At 40.7% G+C, this 24,832-nt stretch overlaps 1 protein-coding gene and 1 long non-coding RNA gene across 8 annotated transcripts in view; one reads left to right on the top strand and one right to left on the bottom strand.

Moving 5' to 3' along the window:
- The window catches only part of PRTG (protogenin), a 158,139-nt gene extending 141,287 nt beyond the window's left edge, over positions 1–16,852 (top strand). For 6 of the 7 annotated variants that reach the window (XM_089310392.1, XM_089310391.1, XM_051822352.3 and 3 more), the window contains exons 17-20: positions 1,483–1,603; positions 3,145–3,310; positions 7,587–7,691; positions 8,353–16,852. In XM_089310392.1, the coding sequence (XP_089166518.1) occupies positions 1,483–1,603; positions 3,145–3,310; positions 7,587–7,691; positions 8,353–8,754 (794 nt within the window). In that variant the 3' untranslated portion in view covers positions 8,755–16,852. The remainder of the gene's footprint in view (positions 1–1,482; positions 1,604–3,144; positions 3,311–7,586; positions 7,692–8,352) is intronic. The other variant, XR_016218159.1, reaches the window with a different exon arrangement.
- Positions 16,853–23,040: 6,188 nt separating this feature from the next.
- LOC149123110 (uncharacterized) lies at positions 23,041–23,550 on the bottom strand. The gene is made up of 2 exons (XR_016218158.1): positions 23,459–23,550; positions 23,041–23,300 (listed from the first exon to the last, which is right to left on the bottom strand). It is a non-coding gene; the product is annotated as an uncharacterized LOC149123110 (long non-coding RNA).
- Positions 23,551–24,832: the final 1,282 nt, after the last annotated feature.

Below are 24,832 nucleotides of genomic sequence, written 5' to 3'. Positions count from 1 at the left end.
CCTGGCTCCTGGCTTCGGATTCGCGTAGCTCCGGCCATGGCAGCCATTTGAGGGGTGAACCAACAGAAGGAAGACCTTTCTCTCTGTCTCTATCTCACTCTGTCAAATAAAAAAAAAAATCATCTTATTTGAAAGGCAGAGCAACAGCGGGATCTTCCATCTGCTGGTTCACTCCCCAAAAGGCCACAAGGGCTGGGGTTGGGCCAGGCTGAAGCCAGGAGCCCAGAACTTGATCTGGATCTCCCATGTGGGTCCGGGGGTCTAAGCACTTAGGTTATCCTGTACTGCTTTCCTAGGCGCATTAGCAAGGAGCTGTATCGGAAGTGGAGCAGCCAGGACTTAAATCTTGAACTGGCACTCATAGGAGATGCATATGTCCCAGTCAGGGTCTAAACACTGCATCACAATGCTCGCCCTGGACAAATTATCCTTAAATTAGCCCCCTCATGGAGGAAACTGCCGCCCACCATGGTTTGGGGCTGGAAGCCTCCTTTTCTTCTTGTGCTGTGGAGAAGTGGGGAAAGCTTTAAGTGGAAGAAAGGCCAGCTACACTCCAGCCAGAGTTAAGGGCTCTGCACACCACAGAAAAGACTCATTCAGTGTGGTGTGTGGGTGGAGAGAGAGAAAGGCAGGGACATCAAACTTGACAACCGGAAGGTAGCAGCTGCCACGTCAGTGGAGGTGGAGAACAAGGCTCTTTGGCTTCCCAAATCCTGTGCTGCTCAGGACAGCTAGGGACCAGCAGCCCGGGTGTCCTGTGCAGAACCCCGGAGTGGAGTAGAACCCCCTAGTGACTCGCATACACGTTAAAGTTTGACAAGCACTGTTCTTATCTGTATAAATGGAAAACTAATCTTCAACCTACAGGTCTGCTTTTCAGGCAATGTGATATGAAAGCTGTTCTTTGGGAACACCTGTGTTTTGTGCTGTTTGGAATTACAAATTATGATTTGATAATGTTTGATATACTATGATGCTGAAGACTCTGACTTTAAAATTGTTTTAAGATTTTTGGGAGGGAAGGCAGAGAAAGAGAGATCATCCATCTGCTTGTTCACTCCCTAGATGCCTGCAACAGCTGGTAGTGGGCCAGGCCAACACTAGGAGTCAGGAAGTCCATCCCAAATGGGTGACAGGGACCCCAGTACTTGAGCCAGTGCCTGATGTGTCCCAGGTGCACAAGCAGAAAGCTGGATTAGAAGTGAGGACCCAGGATATGGGGCGCTGGTGTCCCAAGTGGCGAGTGAACCCATGGCACCACAGCACTCACCCTAACACATGTTTAAGATCTTCAGTGTTGGAAGATAAATCAATCTGTGAAATCCCTGATAAAAAAAACTAATGTGTGTTCTCTGCTTAGATATAGATAATGTCAGAACTTCCTATGAGATAAAGAAAAACTATAATAAAGCAAATATCTGCCTTAAATTTAAATCAAATCATGTATTTTCTGAGTCTGAGTCCATGTGTCTCCCCTTCCAGTTTATTCAGGCTATTACCACCTGGACCAGAACTCAATGACTGGCATTGCTGTAGGTGTTGGCATAGCCCTGACCTGCATCCTCGTCTGTGTTCTCATCTTGATATACCGAAGTAAAGCCAGGTGTGTTTTCCATTGCTAGGGATGCTAAGGTGGTTAAAAAACATCTACATTACAGTAACCTCAGGACACAATGAAATTGGGTGCCTTGTAGGATGACCAGGGTTTTCCACTTTAAATGTATTGCTACTTGAGTTCTTACAGCTATAGAAATGTCATTTTGAAGGGAGTTCATTTTCTTGCCATTTAAAAAAATTTCTCTGCCAGTAAAATATTCTTGAATGAGGACCTGCTTTCCCCATTTCCTTAGTGGTTTTGGAAACACAAAGCATATGCCTAAATTTTTTTTTCCAGTGACACAACCTGATGCATTTGTTTATTGAGAAGATTCCTTACTGCTTAGAATATTTCATATTTACCTGACAGTACTTGAAACACCTGAGTCACTTAGAACTCCCCAGGGTGTGTGGTTGGGATTCTGCAGACAAGGGTGAAGACAAATAGGTAACTCAGGGTAGGGTTATCAGTAAACTCTGTCAGGCAGTCTCATCCGTGCTTTGACTTTGACCAGATTTTCAACATTAACTTGCATTCAGGGAACTGAACTATTTCTAACCTTTTAAATTTTTTGACTTTTGCTTTCATTAATATTCTTAAAATTTCTTTTTTAAATAAAAAGTCAAAGTCATTATTTTTAGATTGTCCCCATCACTAGGCTTTCTCAAATCACATAGATTTTTCAATATTTACTCTGCAGACATTTGCTGTTTGTGCATAGTAATAAACTTGGAAAACATATTAATGAGAGAAGTTTGAGTTCTAACATTCTTGTGCTTATTTTTTTCTTCCAAAAAGTTTTATTTTTTAAGTCTTCTATTTAGGTTGCTGACAGTTGATTTTTTTAGAAAGCTTTTATTTAATAAATATAAATTTCATAGGTACAGCTTTTCAAATATAGCGGTTCTTCCCCCCATACCTGCCCTCCCACCCCCAAACCGTCCTACCTCCTACTGCCTGTCCCACCCCATTCTTCATTAAGATTCATTTTTAATTATCTTTACATGCAGAAGATCAATTCTATACTAAGTAAAGATTTCAACAGTTTGCATTTTTGTGCATATTGAAGTGACTTAATTGCATTGTCCATATTTCTCACTGTAAAAATTTTTCACTTCATGCACATTGTTTTAATGCTGCCTCAGTCTTACAGAAGTACCATAATAAATTCACCTGTGTTAATTAGCAAGTACATTGTTAGGTCAGTGTAGCAGTCTACAGACCTGAAGGCAAAAACGTAAAGTAAAAAGTTCATAAATTCTGTGCAAAGTTGTAAATAAGTCACAATAAATAATAACACTTTATAACTATTGAGGATTTTATTAAGTGTGGAAAATAACTTTATATGAACAAATATTAAGACACAAAAGTTTGCTCAAATCATAAGTTTGCCTCCATGAGTTGGAGTTAAAATCCAATACTCAGTTACTAACGATGTTTGAGAAATGAGCATCTAAGAACTTTGCGAAGTTGTGATCATAGGCCTTAATGAAGAATGGTCTCTGTGTTCTTTGAAATTAGATTTTCTTTGCTTCTGGCTATTTCAGAAAATCAGCTGCTTCTAAGACGGCACAGAACAGACCCCAGCAGTTGCCTCGTACCAGTGCCTCTTCGGCAAGCAGAAGTGAAGTGGGAAAGAACCTGGAAAGAGCCGTTGAGAATGAAGAGTCCTTAATGCCAATGATGGCGCCCAGCAACTTCATTGATGCAAAGGTACCCTGAGCCAAGGAGTGATCTGCTGCTGAGCCCGCCCTTCCATTTGTCTTCGCTTCACGTGTGAAATTTCCTTATCAGAAAATTCCATGTGCCGTGTGCATACTCCCTCTAATGAAATGGAAAAACAAACAAAAAGCACTCATCCAGAACCTTCTTTTCCTTCCTTATATAAAATATTTGGAGGAAAGAAGATAGAGATAAAAGAATACAGGGTGTAAGAGATACCGAAGGGGCCAGCGTTGTGGCTTAACTGGTAAAGCTGCCACCAGTGATGCTGGTATCCCATATGGGTGGGTTCGTGTCCTGGCTGCTCCACTTCCTATCCAGCTCCCTGCTAGTGGCCTGGGAAAAGCTTTTGAGAATGGTCCAAGTGTTTGGGCCCCAGCCACCCTCACGGGAGACCCAGAAGAAGCTCCTGGCTTTGACCGTTGTGGCTACCATATGGGTGTGAACCAGTGGATTGAAGGTCTCTGTGTCTCTCCCTCTCTTTCTTACTCTTTTAAAATAAAGAAATAAATCTTTATTTAAAAAAATACCCAAAAAAAAGGTGAGAAGGTAGCAAAAAATTCAATTTGGTACAATTCAGTGAAGCTAAAATGTCTTAAACAAGGACACCATGGTCATTAGTCTTTATGCATTGTAACTTGGGCTTCCCTGCATGTACTAGGTGGACAGTTCTCCATTAGTCTGTTTTACACTTAGTTTGATTGATTGTTGAACTGCATTTTTCATCATAACATCCAGATATTAATGAGTTTTTAAAATAGCATCTAACTAGAAAACTAAAGATCATTCCTTTTATAGCCCAAGGAATTTGGATATAGAGAAGAAATGTCATTGGAGATGTTACTGCATGATTTTTCCAGTATATGTAATAATAGTACAGTGGTAAGCATTGTGGGTGCCGGCTTAAATTATTTTTAGTCACATTGCAACATTAGGTATTGTGCATTATTACACTAGCTCCCGTAACCAATGTGCTATAACTCAGCTGTCAGCAAACCACATCCCAGGCCATTCCCTTGAACTAAGAATACTTTTTACATTTATTAAGTGTTGTTTTTAAAAATGGAAGAAAATACCACATTGGCTATATGTAGTCTGCAAAGAGACTAAGACAACTATTTTTTTTTAAAGTAAAACTTTTTTTTTAAGATTTGTTTATTTATTTGGAAGAGTTACAGAGAGAGAGAAACAGAGAGATCTTCAAACACTGGTTCACTCCCCAAGATGACCACAACAGCTAGGCCAAACCAGAGCCTGGCACTCCATCCAAGTCTCCCATATTGGTGGCAGGGGCCCAATCACTTGGGTCATCTTCTGTTGTTTTCCCCAGGCCATTAGCAGGGAGCTGGATTGGAAGTGGAGCAGCTGAGAAACCTGTGCCCATATTGGATGCCAGAGTCAAGGCAGTGGCTGGACCCACTACATCACAACACTGGCCCTGGCAATTTTTAAATTAAGGGTACAATTATACTTAGCAGATGAAATCTACTCGTATCTAGCACAGTACTATATATCTATTTGGGGCAAATGATTATAAGTTTTTTTTGTTACTTGCGTATTCTTTTTGCTTGCAACCTAATTTAGCTTTTACATTTATTTATTTATTTATTTGAAAGAGTTACACAGAGAGAGGAGGAGAGGCAGAGAGAGAGAGAGAGCGCACGCGAGAGCGAGCTTCCATCTGCTGATTCACTTCTCAGTTGGCCGAAACAACTGGAGCTGGGCTGATCCAAAGCCAGGAGCCAGGAGCTTCCTCTGGGTCTCCCACGCAGGTGCAGGGGCCCAAGAATTTGGGCCATCCTCTCCTGCTTTCCCAGGCCATTGCAGAGAGCTGGATCAGAAATGGAGCAGCCATTGCTCAAACCAGCGCTCATATGGGATGCCGGCATTGCAGGCAGTGGCTTTACCCCCTACACCACAGTGCTGGCCCATAGCATTTACTTTTCAATACAAATTGAGCCATTCAGCTTATTTCAAATTAATATAAAAATAGAACCTAAAACTTTAAATAACCATAAAATGTACTGAAATATTCTGTGATTCTTTTATTACTAGTATGGAAGTAGAAATAAGAAAGGATGAGGGAGAAGCTGCGTAGGGGGAGACAAGGGAGAAAAAGGGAAGAATCTACATTGAAAGGAGGCAGAAAGGAGTGGAAACCTGAAGTCAGTAGAGAAAAAAGCTGGAGACCTCTCTCTTTCCCCTTGGGTTAGCCTAGGAGTTGACACCCTCCTAGTGCCATGTGTTGAGCATATGTTAGCCCATGACGTTCTTTTCCAACATGTAGAAAGGTTGAGAGAATAGTGAAACAAATACACAAGTAATTGTTAATGCCTTGTTGTAAGTTCCACACCTCTTTGTTACTGAATGAGATGTGTCCACTGCCCAGTGGTTGCAAAAAAACAATCTCTGACATCAGTCTTTTGGGAAAAGAAAGGCTTTGTTACTGTCCAGCAAGAAGTCAGCAGGCTGTGGTTCCGATCTGCCTCATGCTCTGGGGTCTGCAGTTTCCTGGACCTGGTGGGAGAAAGCCTATGTGCAGAAACACTGGCAAGGCAAGTTCTCCTTGGAGGGGCTTGGGAGCAATCAGTGTAGTTAGATGGGCTCTTAATTCTGGATTTCTTTGTTCAGCTGACCCCACTGCATTTCACTTCTGCTGTACTGTGTGGTCTCTTTGGTGCTGCAGGCTACACTTTCCGTCTGCACAAGCCCTTGTTGTGTGGCTTGCAATTTTTCACTCCTGTGTTCTGTCTGGGTGTGTGTGGCCCTGCCCTAAACAGCTCTTCTAAGAAAACTGAAGGAACTCAAAAAATATGGGGAACTTTCAGGAAAGGAATGGGGTAATATAAGAAAAGGTGCCTGAGTTTGGAGTATTGGAGAAAACCTAGGGAAGGGGCAGTCCAGTCTTACAATGGGACAGCGCAATATCATATATTTTTGTTTGCTGTACCATTTGAAAATAAACTGTAATTTACGTTATACTTCCAAATACTTCAGCAACATATGAGGGTTTTTTTCAGTAGGTCAATGGAAAATACGTAGTGGTCAAAAGCTATGTATGTATTTCAAAAATATTTACACCAAACTCATCTTTTAATTCCATTTTCCATAAACTTTTTGAAGTACCCGTGTAGGGGGTGGGGGGTATCTTTTTAACAATATACCCATCACCCATTACATTTTTTTGATAACCTGAATGTATTGTATGTGGCCTGTGTAAAAAAATGAAATAGTGATGTCTGTGATCATTTTTTTCTTTGTTTTTTTTTTAACTTTTATTTAATGAATATAAATTTCCAAAGTACAGCTTATGGATTACAATGGCTTCCCCCCCCATAACTACCCTCCCACCTGCAACCCTCCCCTTTCCCTCTCCCTCCCCCCTTCCATTCACATCAAGATTCATTTTCAATTCTCTTTATATACAGAAGATCAGTTTAGCATATATTAAGTAAAGATTTCAACAGTTTGCACCCACATAGAAACATAAAGTGAAAAATACTGTTTGAGTACTAGTTATAGCATTAAATCTCAATGTACAGCACATTAAGGACAGAGATCCTACATGAGGAGTAAGTGCACAGTGACTCCTGTTGTTGACTTAACAAATTGACACTCTTGTTTATGGCATCAGTAATCACCCTAGGCTCTTGTCATGAGTTGCCAAGGCTATGGAAGCCTTTTGAGTTCACCAACTCTGATCATATTTAGACAAGGTCGTAGTCAAAGTGGAAGTTCTCGCCTCCCTTCAGAGAAAGGTACCTCCTTCTTTGATGACCTGTTCTTTTCACTGGGATCTCACTCGCGGAGATCTTTCATTTAGGTTTTTTGTTTTTTGTTGTTGTTGTTGTTTTTTGCCAGAGTGTCTTGGCTTTCCATGCCTGAAATACTCTCATGGGCTTTTCAGCTGGATCCGCATGCCTTAAGGGCTGATTCTGAGGCCAGAGTGCTGTTTAGGACATCTGCCATTCTATGAGTCTGCTGTGTATCTCGCTTCCCATGTTGGATCGTTCTCTCCCTTTTTTATTCTATCAGCTAGTATTTGCAGACACTAGTCTTGTTTTTGTGATCCCTTTGGCTCTTAGTCCTATCATTATGATCAGTTGTGAACAGAAATTGATCACTGGGACTAGTGAGATGGCATTGGTACATGTCACCTTGATGGGATTGAATTTTCTTTGAACCTTTAAAAAATTTAGGTGCCACTTGGGATAAACTGAAATCTCTAATACCAATATATTTATGGTTCCCTCTTTTATTTCCCCAGGGAGGAACTGACCTGATAATCAACAGCTATGGTCCTATAATTAAAAGCAACTCTAAGAAAAAATGGCTTTTTTTCCAAGACTCTAAGAAGAGGAAAGTTGAGCAGGTAATTTACCCAAGTAGGAAAAATCCTTGGCAATCTATGATATATGAACTCATTAGAGAAGAAATATAAATTAATGCTCTCTTTTTTCTGTTCTTTTTCAATATTTGTTTGAAAGGCAGAGTTACAGAGAGGAACCAGGATGAGTGATAACTGATAGGATGGTTGGTGTAGTCATCTGAGCTGGGGGAGGGGTGGCAGTGGGTACAAGGATTGGGACCACTGCGGAGCAGGCAGGTGGTGAGCCTGGCAGTGCAGGTGCCCACATCCCACATCAGACTCCCTGGGTGAGATTCCTGGCTCCCACTCCTGACTCCAGTGCTGCTGATGCAGACCCTGGGAGGCAGTGATAATGACTCAGGAATTACCTAGATTGAGTTCCTGGCCACTGGCTTTGGCCCTGGCCCAGCCCCTGCTGTTATTTAGGTATTTAGGGGTGAACCAGCTGGTGGGAGTTCATTCTCTCTCCCTCTTAAGTAAAAATAATATATTTTAGGTAAAAGACACTCACTCAAGGAGCTTTTGACACTTGCCACTGGTAACTCTAATGTGTTCCTCCCCCTCTGTGGGGATTCACCAGCCAGAGAGTCCATTCCTCAAGATAGCCCTTGTCCATTAACCTGAAGACTTTGTCATTTCATTGCTCTGATCTGTTTTTGCCCAGCCTGCAAGAAGATTCACTCAAGCTGTCTGCTTTTATCAGCCGGGCACTACTGTGCTCCTTGGTGATGAAGACTCTCCCGGCTCCCCAGGCCAGACAGCCAGCTTCCCAAGACCCTTTGGTGCCGCAGTGGATACTGAACATTCAGCAAACAGTGAAGGGAGCCACGAGACTGGCGACTCTGGAAGATTCTCCCATGAGTCCAATGATGAGATACACCTGTCCTCTGTCATAAGCTCCACACCCCCAACGTCCAGTTCTCTCACTGGCAGTGATTCTGGGGAGGACCCCACGACAAGGAAGTGTGAAGACCCTGCAGCGCCAGCCACTGCGGAGCAGACCCCTGCGTCTGTGCTGCGGCCCTCACCCACAATGCGGTGCTTGGAGAAAGGTTTTCCCGTCTAGACAGCCATGCTCAGGTGTCTTGCCTGTAAGTCTGTTCGAAGGACAATGAACAGGGAGCCAAAGCCTTTTGTGAAAGCCTTCATGTCTTAGTGGGTGTTTCAGCCTTTTTTGAATGTGTTTTTTTTTTTTTTTTTTTTGAAACTCATGTATTTTGAATGTTTCATTGTCAGCAATGTGAAAGGACAGTCAAAGTATTTGACTGGATTATAAAATATATCACTGGAGCAGAGGGAAGACTTCGAGAGCCCCTTTGCTGACTATCTACCTCAGTTTGCCCGAAGGCAAACTCTGAAGAAAACTGTGTTACCTCATTTGTTGTAGTTTATGTCAGCTGCGTTACCAATGATACTTCCTAGTAGCCTTTTGTTTTCATTGCTGTATGTGTAATATGTGTGATCAAAGGAGTCATTTAGGTAGGTAAGAATGTTTATCTGAAGCTCTGATTTTCAACAAAAACTGTAACCTCCACAAGGTTTGGGCAGTTTTACCCCCTTCTGTGAGGACTGGTAAACCACCAAAAAGAAAAGTTGGATTATTTATTTTGATGATTGGCCAGAACAGTAAAAAAAAAAAAAAAAAAAAAAAGTATCTCTTTTGAGAACAGAACCATTCACAAGCATCTAGGGAATAATATTGCTTAAAAGGCCTTTATGTTTTGGGCATTAGAATCTGAGTGTTTTATCTGCTGGATCCCAAACCTCAGCCTCCCTCGCGCCGTGCCTTTTTTACCACCTCTTTGCCTGACAGTTGGCCAAAGGCTGTACTGCCAGCTTGCAAAGCATCCTCAGCTTTTCCAATATTAGTTACAAAGCCCCATGCAGAAAGTGGATTTTTATTGTTAAAGAGAATGGGTTAGGGATTTCTTTTTTGTAATCCCAGTTTGGTTTAAAGGATTGAAGAAATTTCATATTAACAATGAAGATAAATGTGACAGTGAACCCGAGGTTATTGTGATAACAGTGCCTTCTAGAATATATTACGAAATGTTTTGCCTTATACCTTTTTGATATTCATGAGGTTGTTTAGGACAGAAGTATAAAAAGTTGCCTTAATAGTTTCTAGAACTTACTCAGTAACTATTTTGATACTTAGTATCTTACCGTAAAAGTTTTTTTTAATGAAGTTTTTGTTTAGGGATAAATATTCAGCATTTTGCCACCCTGCTTGGTACTCTTCATGTAATCTTCCTTCAGTGTCAGTGCTGTGAATGAGGAAACTAACTCTGCAGAGTCAGTCAGTCCTCTTGCTGGGTTGAAGTCAGCAAATAGTTCACTCAGCCACATGGAATAGGCCTTTCTCAGTCATGTGACAGTGACCTAGGTGCCTAGCAGCAGGGGAGAATAAGGAACTAGATGCGTTCTAGAGAGGATCCGCTTATCCTATTAAAAATATGCTTTCAAGTTTTCTGGATATGACTCTTGAGTCTCCCTTTAAAAGTAATCTTCATGGGTTTCCCTTTGAGACCGTTTGCTTGTAGAGGGGGCAGGGTCATATGAAATGAAGGGGCTCAAGAAGCAAAAGAATTGTACTGGATTACAGGCCTGGTGTCACTCCTAGACAGCGAGGGATGCTGTAACAGGAACATTTTTTTTCCCTTTAATCTATAGTTTGTGCCAAACTGAGTGTTTTAGAAGCAGGCCGACATAAAGTGGCAGTAACCTCTTCCAGACTCAATTCAAAGCCCCCCCTAAGTGTGGGCTTCATGGCAAAACAGGCAACACAGCAAAAGCAGAGCTTTAGGTGAGCAGTCTGAGGCGGGGAAGATGCCGCCCCTGCCTTTCTAGCTCCTGTTTATACTACCTCCTTTGAAAGTATTCTAGTGTTATTTTTTTTCCTGTACTCAGGGAACATTTTATTACTTTTGAGCTGCCTCATGGAAGCATGGGCAGATTGACAGGGTATGGCGTTGTGCGGTTCCTAAGTAGAAGTATGTGGGGCCGACTTTTATCATTGTCTATAAGTCAGGAGTACAATGAGATCATTTTGTTGTTTAAACTTTCATTAAAAGGCAAACGAGATCTATAACTGAAACATGCATCATAGTTATGGAAGATGTGTTTTGGACTGTGTGAATTTGAATAGTCTTATTAATTGCCTGAAAAGATGATCTGAAGTCCTTGAGAAAATATTTTGTTTGTGTGGCTTCTGATGGATAGGCCCATAGTTATTATAGATCTTTAGGTTATAACTGTTGGCTAATTATTTACCAGTACATTTTTTACCTCTTCATTTTGTTCTTATACACTTTTTCATAATAATCCTGTTACCAAAGACTTTTCAGTAGAAAGTAAAATGATTATAATTCCCCCCAAATTGAATTAACTAGAAACATCTATAGATACGAAGTTTATCCAAGTAGTTACTAACCCAGAATGATAGGATTTATATTGATTGTTGTAGTTAAATAGTCTAGTGATTTTGACTACCTTATTTGTTACCAGAGCATTCGAAATAAGTTATAATACTTCCTTTACCAGAAAATAGTTCCAGAGGATTTTATATTTCAGGTATGATTTTTTTCTTCAACAAGTAGATCTTCAACTCTACAGTATTAAAGTATTTTCAAATTGTTGAAACTACTTGTTGGAGAGAAAAACAAATCTTTTCACCCAAAAATAAATCTTTTGGTTTTGTTGAATAAGGTAATTGTCGTATAACGAAGACTTCTTTTGGCTTGGCCAAAGCAAGCTTCTTTGAAGTCTTAGGTATGAAATTGTAACTAAAATGGGGAGATTCTTGCTCGTCTCTCACAGTGGTATTATTACTCCATGGTGTTTCACTCCAAAGGGGCTGATATGCAAATGGTAACTATTTCCTTTTCCAAAGATTTATTTGTTATAAGTACTGATACGTGCATGTCATTTTTATGCCAAATAATAGAAGACAATGCTCATCAGTATTTTCATACCAAAGACCATTAAAATATATAGGTTAGCCTGTAAGTAAGTAATGGTGAGCAGATCTGAAATAAATTTATTTAGAAACTGATAGGGAAATCTAGCTTTAGGAGCAAAAGATATCAGGGGCTAAGTTTACGTAAGTAAAAACAGGACAGTTACATTGGTATTTATCAGTGTTTTTATTCAAGTACTTTATATCAGCAAATTAAAAAAGAAAAAACCAAAGATATTTAAGGTTACCTCTGCATATAGGCAAGTATAGTTGTACATTAAACTGTTGTTTTTTGTTTTTGTGTTAACGAAACGTGTCTTTTCAGAACCCTGTCTGTGTACAAATAGCATACGTAGGGACTTTCCATCCGATCTGCTGAATCAGCCAGGGGATGTTTTTGCCAAATGATGTGATACTTTCCTAAGCACCTTGAATGTGAGATGTCAACCGAAATATCAGCAGGCTTTTCCATTGCAGAGTATCTTGGTAACCCCTCAGTTAGCTTGGGTAGTTCTCATCCTCCTTAAAGCATCACCTGGTTAATCAGAGGGCTCCGGGGAGACAGTCCTTAATGAGAGGGCTCTGCTTGTCTCTGAGGGTGTAACAGGCAAGCAAGTCATGTCGCTGCCTATTGAACTCTTTCAAATTGTTGAATTGAAACCTAAAGTTGTTAAAGTGGAATGTTTCCATTGCATCAAAGGAGCCTGTTTTTCCAACTTTCGTGGAACCTTGAGTGAAGGAAGACTCTTTTTCTAATGAAGATATTTTGATTAGCCTAAAAGTAAAGACACAGATCCACCCACGGTATGACTGAAAATTTTCTTTGCTGTTCCAAGGCATTAAGGGCTCAATGAGATGCTGTACTTTTATTTGCCTTTATTTTGAGTGAAAGCCATGCCAACATTGGGAAGAGTGACAGTGGTTTCTATCAGTTCGTCTCGGTTTTGCAAGGACTTACACCAGAAGCTTGTTCAAGGTTGGCAATTCAGGATCATTGTTGAAGTCCATGGGAAGGCACCTTTGGAATTCACTCAGAATAGCTCACAAAAAAAAGATGGAATAGAAAGTATCATTTTTCTTTTAAGTGCAAGAATACCTGGATGTGATTCCATTCAGCAGTAGCTGTGATAATTTGCTTGAATACATTCATGTTTCATTGAATTTAACTTTTGAATTCTGAATGTAAACAGAGAATAGTTCCATCTGTATTGAAAGTGTAATGCTGTTTCCAAGACCAAACATGTGTCTTGCAGACATGCTCCCTGGTCATTTTCCTCGAGTCTGATAGAATTGTTCTGGTTTAATTGTCCAAATAATGTTTGTGGCATAGGAGTGCAGAGTACAGGGTTCTGGAGACCAGCACACACAACCAGTTGTCTCAGTTGTGAATTTTAGTGATGCTTTGAAGAACTTCACTGTAGAATTCTGTGTTAAGCTGGTTTATACTCAGGACGTAAGATCACAGGCTAACGCAATGTGAATGTTCGCAGGCTTCAATCTTCTGTTTCCCCTTTTTTCACCTTTGAAAGTGTTTAACATGACAGTCTTGCATTTTTATCTGAGAGATACTGTATAATTTTCCTATCGCTACTATTAACAAATTGTCACATGTGTAGTAGCTTAAAACCATAAGAATTTATTACCTTAAGTTCTGTGGGTTAAACTACATCCCTGAGATAATACCAAGGTGTTGGTTGGCTGTGTTCCTTCTGGGGGCTGTAGGGGATCCACTTCCTTGTCTTTTCTTGCTTTTACAGACTATTAGCCAGCCCTTCCTTCTTTAAAGCCAGCAGAGTAGCATTGCCTCTGACACCGCTCCTATTAATCATACCTCTTTCTCTGACCCCAGCTGAGAAGGCTTCTCCAGTTTTAAGGACTCATGTGATTAGATTGGCCCCTCCAGATAATCCAAGACAGTGTCTTCCTCTCACATTCCTTGTTTAGTCACATATGCAAACCTCCTTTTGCCATGTGTGGTGCCACAGTCGCAGGTTGCAGGCACTTGGGTGTGGCCTTCTGTGGTAGACATTATTTTGCTACCACAGATACATTATTTCTGTGGGATTCAGACCCCTGTGAAATGTCTGTGCATTAAAGAGATAGGAGATCTGAGGTCATGTGCCTGCCCATTGGGAATCTTCAAAATTCCAGGGCCATGAAAACATTGACTGGTGGTTTATCAAAACCACCCGTTAAACTTCCTCTCTACAATACTTGTAAAGGCAATTCAGCTTCAAACTTTCTGCATATGTGCTTCATAAAATAACACCTCAGTACCCTGGTTGAGCCTCTGTCTTAATGAAGTTTCATCAGAATTTTTGGACAGCGTTTCTCCTTTTCTCTTCAGTGATCACATTGCCGGGGAAGGTTTGGTGGGAGACCACAACACACAGGGACTCAGAGTGGATGACAGGGCCTGACTGTGCTCAGGTACATTCTGTGTTTTCTTTTAAAAACACATGTGCAGTATGCAACCTTCCTGCCTCTAAACCTGGCTTATCTCTTCAGCTTCATCTGCCACTAACTGACTGGTTTTCAGTTTTGATAACTCAAGTTTTCCACTGTGCTCAGCAAGAGCTTCCATTGAACCTCATTGTCTTGTACATCACCTAGGAAATCGTTACCCTTTTTTATTTCAGTTGTCCTTTTCCTAGAAAGCTTTGGCTACCAAAGCTTGTGATTGCTCTGATTTCTGGATCATTTCAAGTGTATCCCTCCTTTAGTTCTGAAGGACAATTTCTGATTCTACCCTGATTTGTGGCAGTTCTTGCACTGCCTCCATAATGAGGCAAAGACCAGCATGATATTCTGAGTACTGATAAAGAGAGCTGGTCATTTGATAGCTTCTCCCGCCTCATCTTTAAGAAGAGACCGGGCCATTTACCAAGTACCTGTAGTGTGCCAAGACATGCTGCATCTCTGGCTACTGCTGCATTCTGTACAGCAAGGATTATCCCCATTGCAGAGGTCAGGAAACAAAGGTCACAGATAGTAAGTGGCTTAGCCAAGGTAAAAACCCACACTGGGCCAAGTCCATAGTAATAATTGGCTTGCCACTATGATACAGTCTCAGCTACAAATTACCCAGGCTCATAGTACCTCCAAAGTAGAATCAGATATAGCCTCTATTTTTTTATATCCACGAAGACCAGATTGTGTCAACATGACCTGTCCACAGAGTAATAAGCAGCCAACAGGGAGAAGTCTGTTTTTCTTGTATCCATTTCTTCACAGCAGGAATTGAGGAAGCACTGAGCTGTAACTTATCCCTGTCATCTCCCAACCGCTCTCCTTCAAAACCGTCCGATTCTCTCAGCTAAGATTGTGTCTGAAGGCGGATGGCTGTGCCTAGAGTTGCATGAAGAATAAGGTAGGCATAGTTCCTGGCTTCCTTGTCTAGTCACATTTTCTCACTGGACTAGGTCTTCAGAATGGGTTTTTATCTTTTGTAGTTATCTGTAGTCCCCAAATCCAAATAGGAATTTATGCCTGAAAATAGCAGGTGTGTGACCAATAATGCTTTCTTGCTAGATCTAAAGGGTCAATAGTTTTTATATGATTGAAAGCTAATTTTTCATACTAATTGAGGGAGCAAAGTTGAGAGAGAGTCATATTAATAGAATACATAGGTTAGGATTTGGGATACTTACATTCTAGTCTTGACCTTTTTGAAAATTGTTTGGAAGGAAAGTTCTTAACATATTTCTGTTCTTCTCTATCCATGAAATGAGGTTGATTTGTTGTGCAGAATGAAGCAGTAGTAGGTTGAAAACTTAAAAGGAAATTCAAGTGTAAATAATTATAATCCAAAAGTAATTTCTGAGGCTGTGGAAACATCCTACAGTTTTTCCTTACAAGTCAGCCTTTCCAGTTATTTTTTGCCTTTGCTAAAATGAAAAATGTTTGCATCTCTGATAAAAGTGCAGGGACACACACACACACATCAAACACACTAGAAGAAAGTGGTTAGTAAAAGATGAAGCCTGGGATTAAATACTCATCTCTAAAGAAGAAACAGGAATTGACTGTTTATTTGAAAGTACTGGACTTAAAATTACCTTACCCTGCCTTGAACATTCATTTTTTTGATACCTTGGATTTCAGAGAGTAAAAGAGGAACTTGTATGTTTAGGATTCTTCTCGAACAGATCTACTTTTTCAAGATTGCAGAAAATAAGTTTTATATAGGGCACCACATACTGATACCTAATTCTGTTTTATTCAAGTGTGCATTTCAGACTTACTGGGAAGAATCCCACAATTGCTATCTTTTCTTAGAGAAAGGAGAGAACTTGCCCTGACTTTGTTACCGCATCCAGCATCCCTCTAAGTATAATACTTGAGATTCTGAGGAGCTTTGCAGACTATTCAAGTTTATGTCTTGTAAGTAGCTCGTGGTATATAGATACAGCCTGTCCTTATAAACTTTATTTTTTAAAGTTTATGTTACAGAAATCTATTTTTCTACAGAACTTTCTTTAAAAATAACTAAATAATTACAATATCTACCTTAAAATATATTCTTCCAGTTACCAAACTCTGGATATCTATTTTGTTTGCTAATGCAAATTATTGAAGATAATTAGCAACTTGAGCCTATCATAGGAAGTTTCAAAGCCTGAATACACACACATTGCCTTAGCCTATAAGTAGAGGACATGTATGAAGAGAATTTGTCTGTTTGTTACTGTTGTTGGAAGAAATTTTATGTCTGTGTGTCTGATTTTGTTTTCTATTTTCTTCAAAGATGTGAATTTAATGAAAGTGTGGGAGCCAGTTAAGTTATTTTATGTAATGGGTGTTCTGGATCCTTTCACTTTGTATACCATTTTCTTGTAAGGGCAGCATTTGTAGACTTGCTAATGGACCATAGAGCTGAGCTATATTAATTTTATACTTGACTCAGGGGATCAGCTCTGTGAACTCCATTGCGTGAGGAAAGCAAATGCTCGCCTTGATTTTGAATGTACCTTTTTAATGTCTTCTTAAAACATATTTTGCCTAATAATATGGGTTTGTTTTTTTTCTCTAGCATCATAGTAAATATTGCCTAATGTTTCCCCCCTCCTAAGGGTAGTTTATATACTACCCTACAGGTCATGCCAAAAATGAATAAAAGTTTAAATGCCAAAATGTTTATGAAACTGCTGTCTAAATACTGATTGATTGCACAGTTTAAATAAAATTTTTTCCTTAGTTAAAAAAATAAGAATCTCTGTTTTCTTTACTCTTTAATTTCTTCTGGGGAATGGAGAAGGAAAACTTTGAGTAGAATAATGGTTTTTTTGTGTCTGCAATGTGATGACAATAGAGTCTTGCTCCAGGCAGCAGGAATGGAACCCGTTTAAGGTCAGAAGTGCTTTTCATTTGGCATATACTGAATAGAAGCAGAAAATGATGTGTTTCCCATTTCCAATAGATGGTTGCTTACCTCAGGAACTAATCAGTAGATAGTGTAAAGGCCTTGGGCTTGTCTACATAGACACTAATTCAGGATAAAATTTTTTATTTAGTATTAAAATCAAAGAGAATCCCAAAAACTGTCCCATTAAAAACATCTAGAATAAAATATGACCCAAGCAAGTTTTTAAACACATAGTTGAATTCTGATTCTTTTTTAAATTTAGGTTTGGGAATGAAAATTGCAACTTAAAAATAGAGTGATAATTTCATGAATGACATTGCGCTGGCTGTGAAAAATAACAAGAAATAATTGAAACATAAATGTATAATATAGTAAAGAGAACAGGAAAATAAGAAAATTAGAGAGAATCTCCAGAAATAAACAACACAGGCATTCAGCGCTTGACAGTGTTAAATATGTCAAATACAGTGAAGCGTTCTAAAACTGAGAGATACGAGGAAATTAGCCAGAATGCAGTGTGTGCACACACACTCACACACACAATATAAAACAGAGGTAAATACAAATTTAACACACATCTGACAACTTTCCAAAATTAATGACTAAAGAAAACAAAGGAAAAGCAATATTCAAGCAGAAAATAAAAGGGGCCAGCATGTAGCACTGGTTAAGTTACCTGCCGTTGTAACACCTGCATCTCGTATGAGCAGCGATTGTGTCCTGGCTGCTCTGCTTCTGATACAGCTTCCTCTGAAGATGACCCATGTACTTGGACCCCTCTCACCCCATGGGAGACCCTCACGGAGTTCCTGGCTTCAGTTTGGCCCAGCCTCAGCTGTTGTAGGCATTTGGGATGTGAACCAGTGGATGGAAGATACTCAGTCTCAGTGTCTATCTGTCTCTGTCTCTGTCTCTCTCTGTCTCTGTCTCTCTCTGTCTCTCTCTGTCTCTGTCTCTCTCTGTCTCTCTCCCCCTCTCCCTCTCCCTCTCCCTCTCCCTCTCCCTCTCCCTCTCTCCCTCTGTCTTTCAAGTAAATAAATCTAAAACAGCAGAAAAGATGGAACATGCATTTGGCCTAATGCTAAAGATACTAGTGAGGATGCCCACATCCCACATTGCAGTTCCTGGCTCCATCTCCTCAATACAGCATCTGCTGATTTGGACCCTGGGAGGAAGTGGTAATGGCTCCAGTGTTTGTATTCATGCCTCCACGTGGAAGACCAGAATTGAATTCAGGCTCCTTCCTTTAGCCCCCTGGCTATTGCAGGCATTTGGGGAGTAAACCAGCAGAAGGGAATTCTCTCCATCTCTTACCCCCACCCCCGGCCTTTGAAATAGGTAAGAAAAAATAATACAAGAAATTTTTGAAAAGGTGAATGGATGAAAGCCACAATCATCAGATTCAGGAAGTACAAACCTCAGTTTAGAATATAACAATAAATCTATACCAAGTCATTGTAGTGAAACTGCATAACATCTAAGATAAGAACAAGTAGAGGTGTGGTTGGCACTGTGGTGTAGTGGGCTAAGCCTTTGCTCATGGCACCAGCATCTCATGTGGACGCCAGTTCAAGTCCCAGCTGCTCCTCTTCCAATCCCGCTGTCTGCTATGGCCTGGGAAAGTAGCAGAAGATGACCCGAGTGATTGGGACCCTGCACCTACATGGGAAACCTGGAAGAAGCTCCTGACTCCTGGCTTCAGATGGGCCCTGCTTTGGCCGTTGCTACCATTTGGGGAGTGAACCAGCAGATAATCACTCTCTCTCTCTCTAACTCTGCCTTTCAAATAAATAAAATAAATCTTTCAAAAAAAAGAAAGATAAAGTCCTGATATATACTACAACATGGAAGAATCTTGTAAACAAGCTAAGTGAAAAGAAGGTCGGAAAAAAAAATTCTTCATGTTGTATGACTCCATTGATAAGAAATGCCCAGGATAGAGAAATCTGCAGAAATGGAAGATTGTGGATGCACAGGCCTGGAGGACAAGGCTTGGAAAGTGACTGCTATTGGCTATGGTCTTATTTTTGATATAATAAAAATGCCCTAGAGTTAATGGTAACGATGGTTGCATTATTCTGTGAATAAATGAAAGCCATTGAGTTGCATACCTTATTTTAGTTCTTTTTTTAATTTTTATTATTTTTGTACAGAATATAAAATGGCGGGGGGGGGGGGGGTGTCAGACCTGAAGCATAGTGGGTTAAACCACAGCCTGCAGTGCTGGTAACCCATATGTGCTCTGGTTTGATCCACTTCCCATCCAGCTCCCTGCTAATGCCCCTGGAAAGCAGCAGAAAATGGCTCAAGTCCTTGGCCTCCTGTGCTCACATGGGAGACCTGGAAGAAACTCTTGGCTCCTATCTTCACCCTGGCCCAGCCCTGGCCGTTGCAGCTGTTTGGGAAATGAACCAGTGGATGGACAACCTTCTCCCCTCTCCTCTCCTCTCCTCTCCTCTCCTCTCCTCTCCTCTCCTCTCCTCTCCTCTCCTCTCCTTTCCCCTCCCCTCCCCTCCCCTCCCCTCCCCTCCCCTCTCTAACTCTGCCTTTGAAATAAATCTGAAAAAATAAAAAGGACTATAAAAACTGGTATTTTTAAGAGTGCCAAATATGTAAAAAGCTTAAAACTGTGATATAGTGTATTTGAAATACAAACATTTACAACATGCTGTAAAGCAAAGTTAAAATATGAAGCTATGGGATATTAGCCATAATAACAACAGATAATACTTTAATTAATCATGAAAATAAGATTACCTTATTTTGAAGAAACATCTTTCCCTGTCTGTTAAGTTTAAATCCTACCTCTTTTTATGGCCCAGATCTTTAACTGGGGGTCAGGGTAGTTCATTTTGTGAAAAGCATCTTTGAATTCACAGAACAGTTGAGTATGCAGTAGAGAGTGTTCCCATGTACTTGTTCACCACCACATATATTTGTACAGTGGCCCTCGCTGTCAACATTCCACACCACAGTGGAACATCTGTTAGAATCAGTGAACCGATAATGATCAATTCCTATCATCAAAGTCCATATTTTACATTAGCATTCACTTTATAATTTTTAACAGACACAAAAATTACATATTTATGGGGTGTTATATGATGTTCCAATACACGCACGTATTGTGTAATGGCCAATCAGCTAAATACATCTGTCTCCTCGAACAGTTAACATTTCTTTATGGTGAACGTAGCCAAAATTCTATCTTCCAGTTTTTGGCTTGCTTGCTTTTTAATAGAGAAATACATGATGCATTAACAACTGTAGTCAGCAGTCACTCTGTTGTTCAGTGGACTCTCAGAACTTTTTACTCCTGTAACCTACAGCCCATTAACATTACTTCATACCTCCATCTTCCCTCCTCTCCCCAGACTCTCAGAACCAGTACACTTTTAACCTCTATGAAATCTGGTTTTAGTCTCCGCAGATGAGTGGGATCATGTGATGACACTTGTTTTTCTGTGTTGGCTTCTTTCATTTGAATTTAATGACCTCCAGTTCCATCGATGTGGTTGCAAATGATAGGATTTCCTCCTTATGGCTGAGCGTATTCTCATTGTGTGTATGTACCATGTTGTCTTTTTCCACTCACCCGTGAATGGAGACTTAGGAGACTCTTGGCTATTCTGAATAGTTCTGCAAGAAACATGAGAGTGCTGATGTCTCTTCAACAGGTGCATTTCATTTCCCTTGGATGTATACTTAGTAATGGGATTGCTGGATTATATGATATTTCTAGTTTTAGTTAGTTGAGGCATATCCATACTGATTTGCCGGTATGGCTATACTGATTTACCGTCCCACGAACTGTGTGCGAGGATTCCTTTTCCTCCACATCTTTGCCAACGCTTGGTCTCTTTTTAATAATCGCCAGTCTAACTGGAGTGAGGTGATACCTCATTATGGTTTTGATGAATAGTAATGTTGAACATTTGTTTCATGTGCCTATTGGCCTTTTGTATGTGTCTTTGAGAAATATGTCTTTATATCTGCTGTTTTTTAAATTGGAATTTCTGTGGGGTTTGTTTGCTGTTGAGTTGAGTTCCTTATGTATTCTGAAAATTAATCCCTTTTTTTGGACAGGCAGAGTTAGAGAGAAAGGTCTTCCTTTTTTCATTGGTTCACCCCCCCCCCCCAAATAGCCACCATGGCTGGCGCGCTGCAGCAAGCACGCTGCACTGAGCTGGAGCCAGGTGCTTCCTCCTGGTCTCCCACATGGGTGCAGGGCCCAAGCACTTGGGCCATCCTCCACTGCACTCCTGGGCCACAGCAGAGAGCTGGCCTGGAAGAGGGGCAACGGGGACAGAATCCAGCGCCCCGACCAGGACTAGAACCCGGAGTGTGGGTGCCGCAGGCAGAGGATTAGCTAAGTGAGCCGCGGTGCCGGCCTGTTGATTATTTCCTTTGGTGTGCAGAAACTCTGATTTGATGAAATCCCATTTGTCTAGTTCCATTTTTAAAAAGATTTTACTTATTTGAGTGGCAGAATTATAGACAAAGAGAAGGAGAGACAGGGAGAAACGTCTTCCATCTGCTATTTCACTCCCAAAATGGTTGCAATGGCCAGAGTTGGGCCAATCCAAAGCCAGGAGCCAGGAGTTTCCTCAAGACCTCCCACATAGATGCATGGGCCCAGGCACTTGGACCATCTTCCCCTCCTTTCCCAGGCTGTAAGGAGAGAGCTGGGCCGGGAATGGAGCAACCAGGACACAGACTGGCACTGATATATGATGTGGCTTAGCCTACTGTGCCACAGCACTGGCCCCATGTATTTGTTTTTGTTGGGTCCAAAAAATCGCCCATACCAATGTTCGGAAGTATTTCCCCTATGTTTTCCTCTAGTCATTGCAACGTCTCATCTTTGATTGATACATTTTGAGTTTATTTTTGTCCATGTTGAGAGAGAGGGATCTAGTTTCATTCTTCTGCTTCTGGATATCCAATTTTCCCAGCACCATTTATTGAAAATACTCTTTTTCCAGTAAATACTGTTAGTGACTTTGTCGAAGATCAGTTAGCTGTAGATGTGTGAGTTTTATTTCTAGGGTCTCTATGCTGTTCCACTGGTATAAGGATCCATTTTGTTGTTGTTGTTTTTAAGATTTATTTATTTACTTGTAGGAGTTACACAGAGAAGGAGAGGTAGAAAGGTAGAGAGGTAGAGAGAGAGAGAGAGAGAGGTCTTCCATCCACTGGTTCACTCCCCAGACGGCCACTATGGCTGGAGCTCTGCTGATCCAAAGACAGGAGCCAGGAGCTTCCTCCGGGTCTCCCACATGGTGCAGGGACAAGAAGTTGGGCCATGTTATACTGCTTTTCCACATCATGGCAGAGAGCTGGATCAGAAGTGGAGCAGCTGGGACTTGAACTAGTGCCCATATGGGATGCCAGCACTGCAGATGGCCCTGGATCCATTTTTATACCAATACCATGCTGTTTGTTTGTTTTTAAAGATTTTGTTTATTGTCTAAATATGATCAGAGTCAGTGAACTCAAAAGGCTTCCATAGCCTTGGCAACTCATGACAAGAGCCTAGGGTGATTACTGATGCCATAGACAAGAGTGGCAATTTGTTAAGTCAACAACAGGAGTCACTGTGCACTTACTCCTCACGTAGGATCTCTGTCCTTAATGTGCTGTACATTGTGATTTAATGCTATAACTAGTACTCAAACAGTATTTTTCACTTTGTGTTTCTATGTGGATGCAAACTGTTGAAATCTTTACTTAATATATGCTAAACTGATCTTCTGTATATGAAGAGAATTGAAAATGAATCTTGATGTGAATGGAAGGGGAGAGGGAGCGGGAAAGGGAAGGGTTGCGGGTGGGAGGGTAGTTATGAGGGGGGGAGCCATTGTAATCCATAAACTGTACTTTGGAAATTTATATCCATTAAATAAAAGTTTAAAAAAAAAAGAAAATGAATCTTGATGTGAATGGAATGGGAGAGGAGCGGGAAAGGGAAGGGTTGTGGGTGGGAGGGAAGTTATGGGGCTGGGGGAGTCACTGTAATCCAGAATCTGTACTTTGGAAATTTATATTTATTAAATAAAAGTTTAAAAATAAAGATTTTATTTATTTATTTGACAGGTAGAGTTACAATGAGAGAGAGACAGAGAGAAAGGTCTTCCTTCCGTTGGTTCACTCCCCGAATGGCCATAACATCCGGAGTTTCGCCAACCCAAAGCCAGGAGCCAGGTGCTTCCTCCTGGTCTCCCATGCGGCTGCAGGGGCCCAAGCCCTTGGGCCAGCCTCCACTGCTTTCCCAGGCCATAGCAGAGAGCTGGAAGGGAAGCGGAGCAGCTGGGACTAGAATCGCCACTCATATAGGATGCCGGCACCGCAGGCGGAGGATTGACCTAGTGCGCCATGGCGCCAGCCCCCATGCTATTTTAATTACTGTAGCTTTGTAGTATACTTTAATGCCAGGTAGTGTAATACCTTGTACTTTGTTCCTTTGCTCAAGATTGCTTTGGTTATTGGGAGTCTTCTATAGTTCCATACAAATTTCAGTAGTGTTTTTTCTAGCTCTGTAAAAAAAAAAAAAAAAGTAATTGATGTTTTGATAGGGATTGCATTGAATCTGTAAATAATTTTGAGTAATACACACACTTAAAAAACATTTTTTAAAAAATTTATTTGTTTGAAATAGTTAGAGAGACATCTTCCATCTGCCATCTGCCATCTGCTGGTTCACTCCCCAGATGGCAGGGCCAGGATTGAGCCAGGCCAAAGCCAGAAGCCAGAAGCTACTTCCAGGTCTCCCACATGGGTTTCAGGGGTCCAAGCACTTGGGCCATGCTCCGCTGCTTTCCCAGGCCATGAGCAGTGAGCTGGATCGGAAGTGGAGCTGCCGGGTCTTGAACGGGTGCCCATATGGGATGCCGGCACTTTACCCACTAAGCCACAGTGCCAGCCCAGCTATTTGCTTTTTTATAACTGTTGACTGTTTGCCTTTATTATGTTGAGGTACATTCCTTTTAGCATGAAGGAGGTTGAGTTTAATTAAATGCCTATTCCGCATCTCCTGAGATTACCATACAATTTTTCTTCTTTCGGTTGGTGTGGTATTGATTTGCATATGTTGAACCATTCTTGCATCCCTAAGAGGAATCCCAAATTGATCATGACAAATCATCTTTTAACAGTCTTTTGGATTCAGTTTGCTGGTTTTCTGTTGAAGATTTTTGTGTCTATATTCATCAGGGATTCTGACCTGTAGCTCACTTTTTTGTTGTTATTGTTGTGTCTTTATCTGGTTTTGGTATCAAGGTAATGCTGTTCTCACAGAATGAGTTTAGAGGAATTCCTTCCTCTTCTGTTTGTTCAAATAATTTAAGAAGGTTGATGTTCACTAAAAAAATTATATTTAGAGGTCATCAAGTGAGGTCATCTGGTCCTGGGTTGTTTATTGAAGTGAGATTTTTGGCAGTAATTTAATCTCCCTACCCTTACTGGTCTGTTGAGGTGTTTTCTTTCTTCATAATTGAATCTTGGTAAGGTTTATGTGTCTAGGAATTTGTTCATTTCTTAAAGATTATGAAACTTGTTTCCAAATAATTGTTCATAGCAATGTCGAGCAAACTTTAGTATTTCTGTGGTTATCAGTCATAATGTCTCCATTTTTAGCTCTCATTTTATGTATTTGAATTATCTCTTTTTCTGTTAGTCTAGCTAAGAGTTTTTCAATGTAGGGATAAATTGTTTAATGTTTCTTTAAATGTATAAGTCTTTCTGTCTTTTCCTAAAGCCATATTTGTCAACTTTGCACTGTTAAGGTAACCTCAATCTTTAGATAGCAGTAGTTTATTTACT

The sequence above is a fragment of the Oryctolagus cuniculus genome, chromosome 12 (assembly GCF_051225735.1).
Source record: "Oryctolagus cuniculus isolate XC-2025 breed Fujian yellow rabbit chromosome 12, ASM5122573v1, whole genome shotgun sequence".
NCBI classification, from domain to species: Eukaryota; Metazoa; Chordata; class Mammalia; order Lagomorpha; family Leporidae; genus Oryctolagus; species Oryctolagus cuniculus.
The sequence above is the reverse complement of the archived record's forward strand: the minus strand, read 5'-3'. Positions and strand labels throughout refer to the sequence as shown.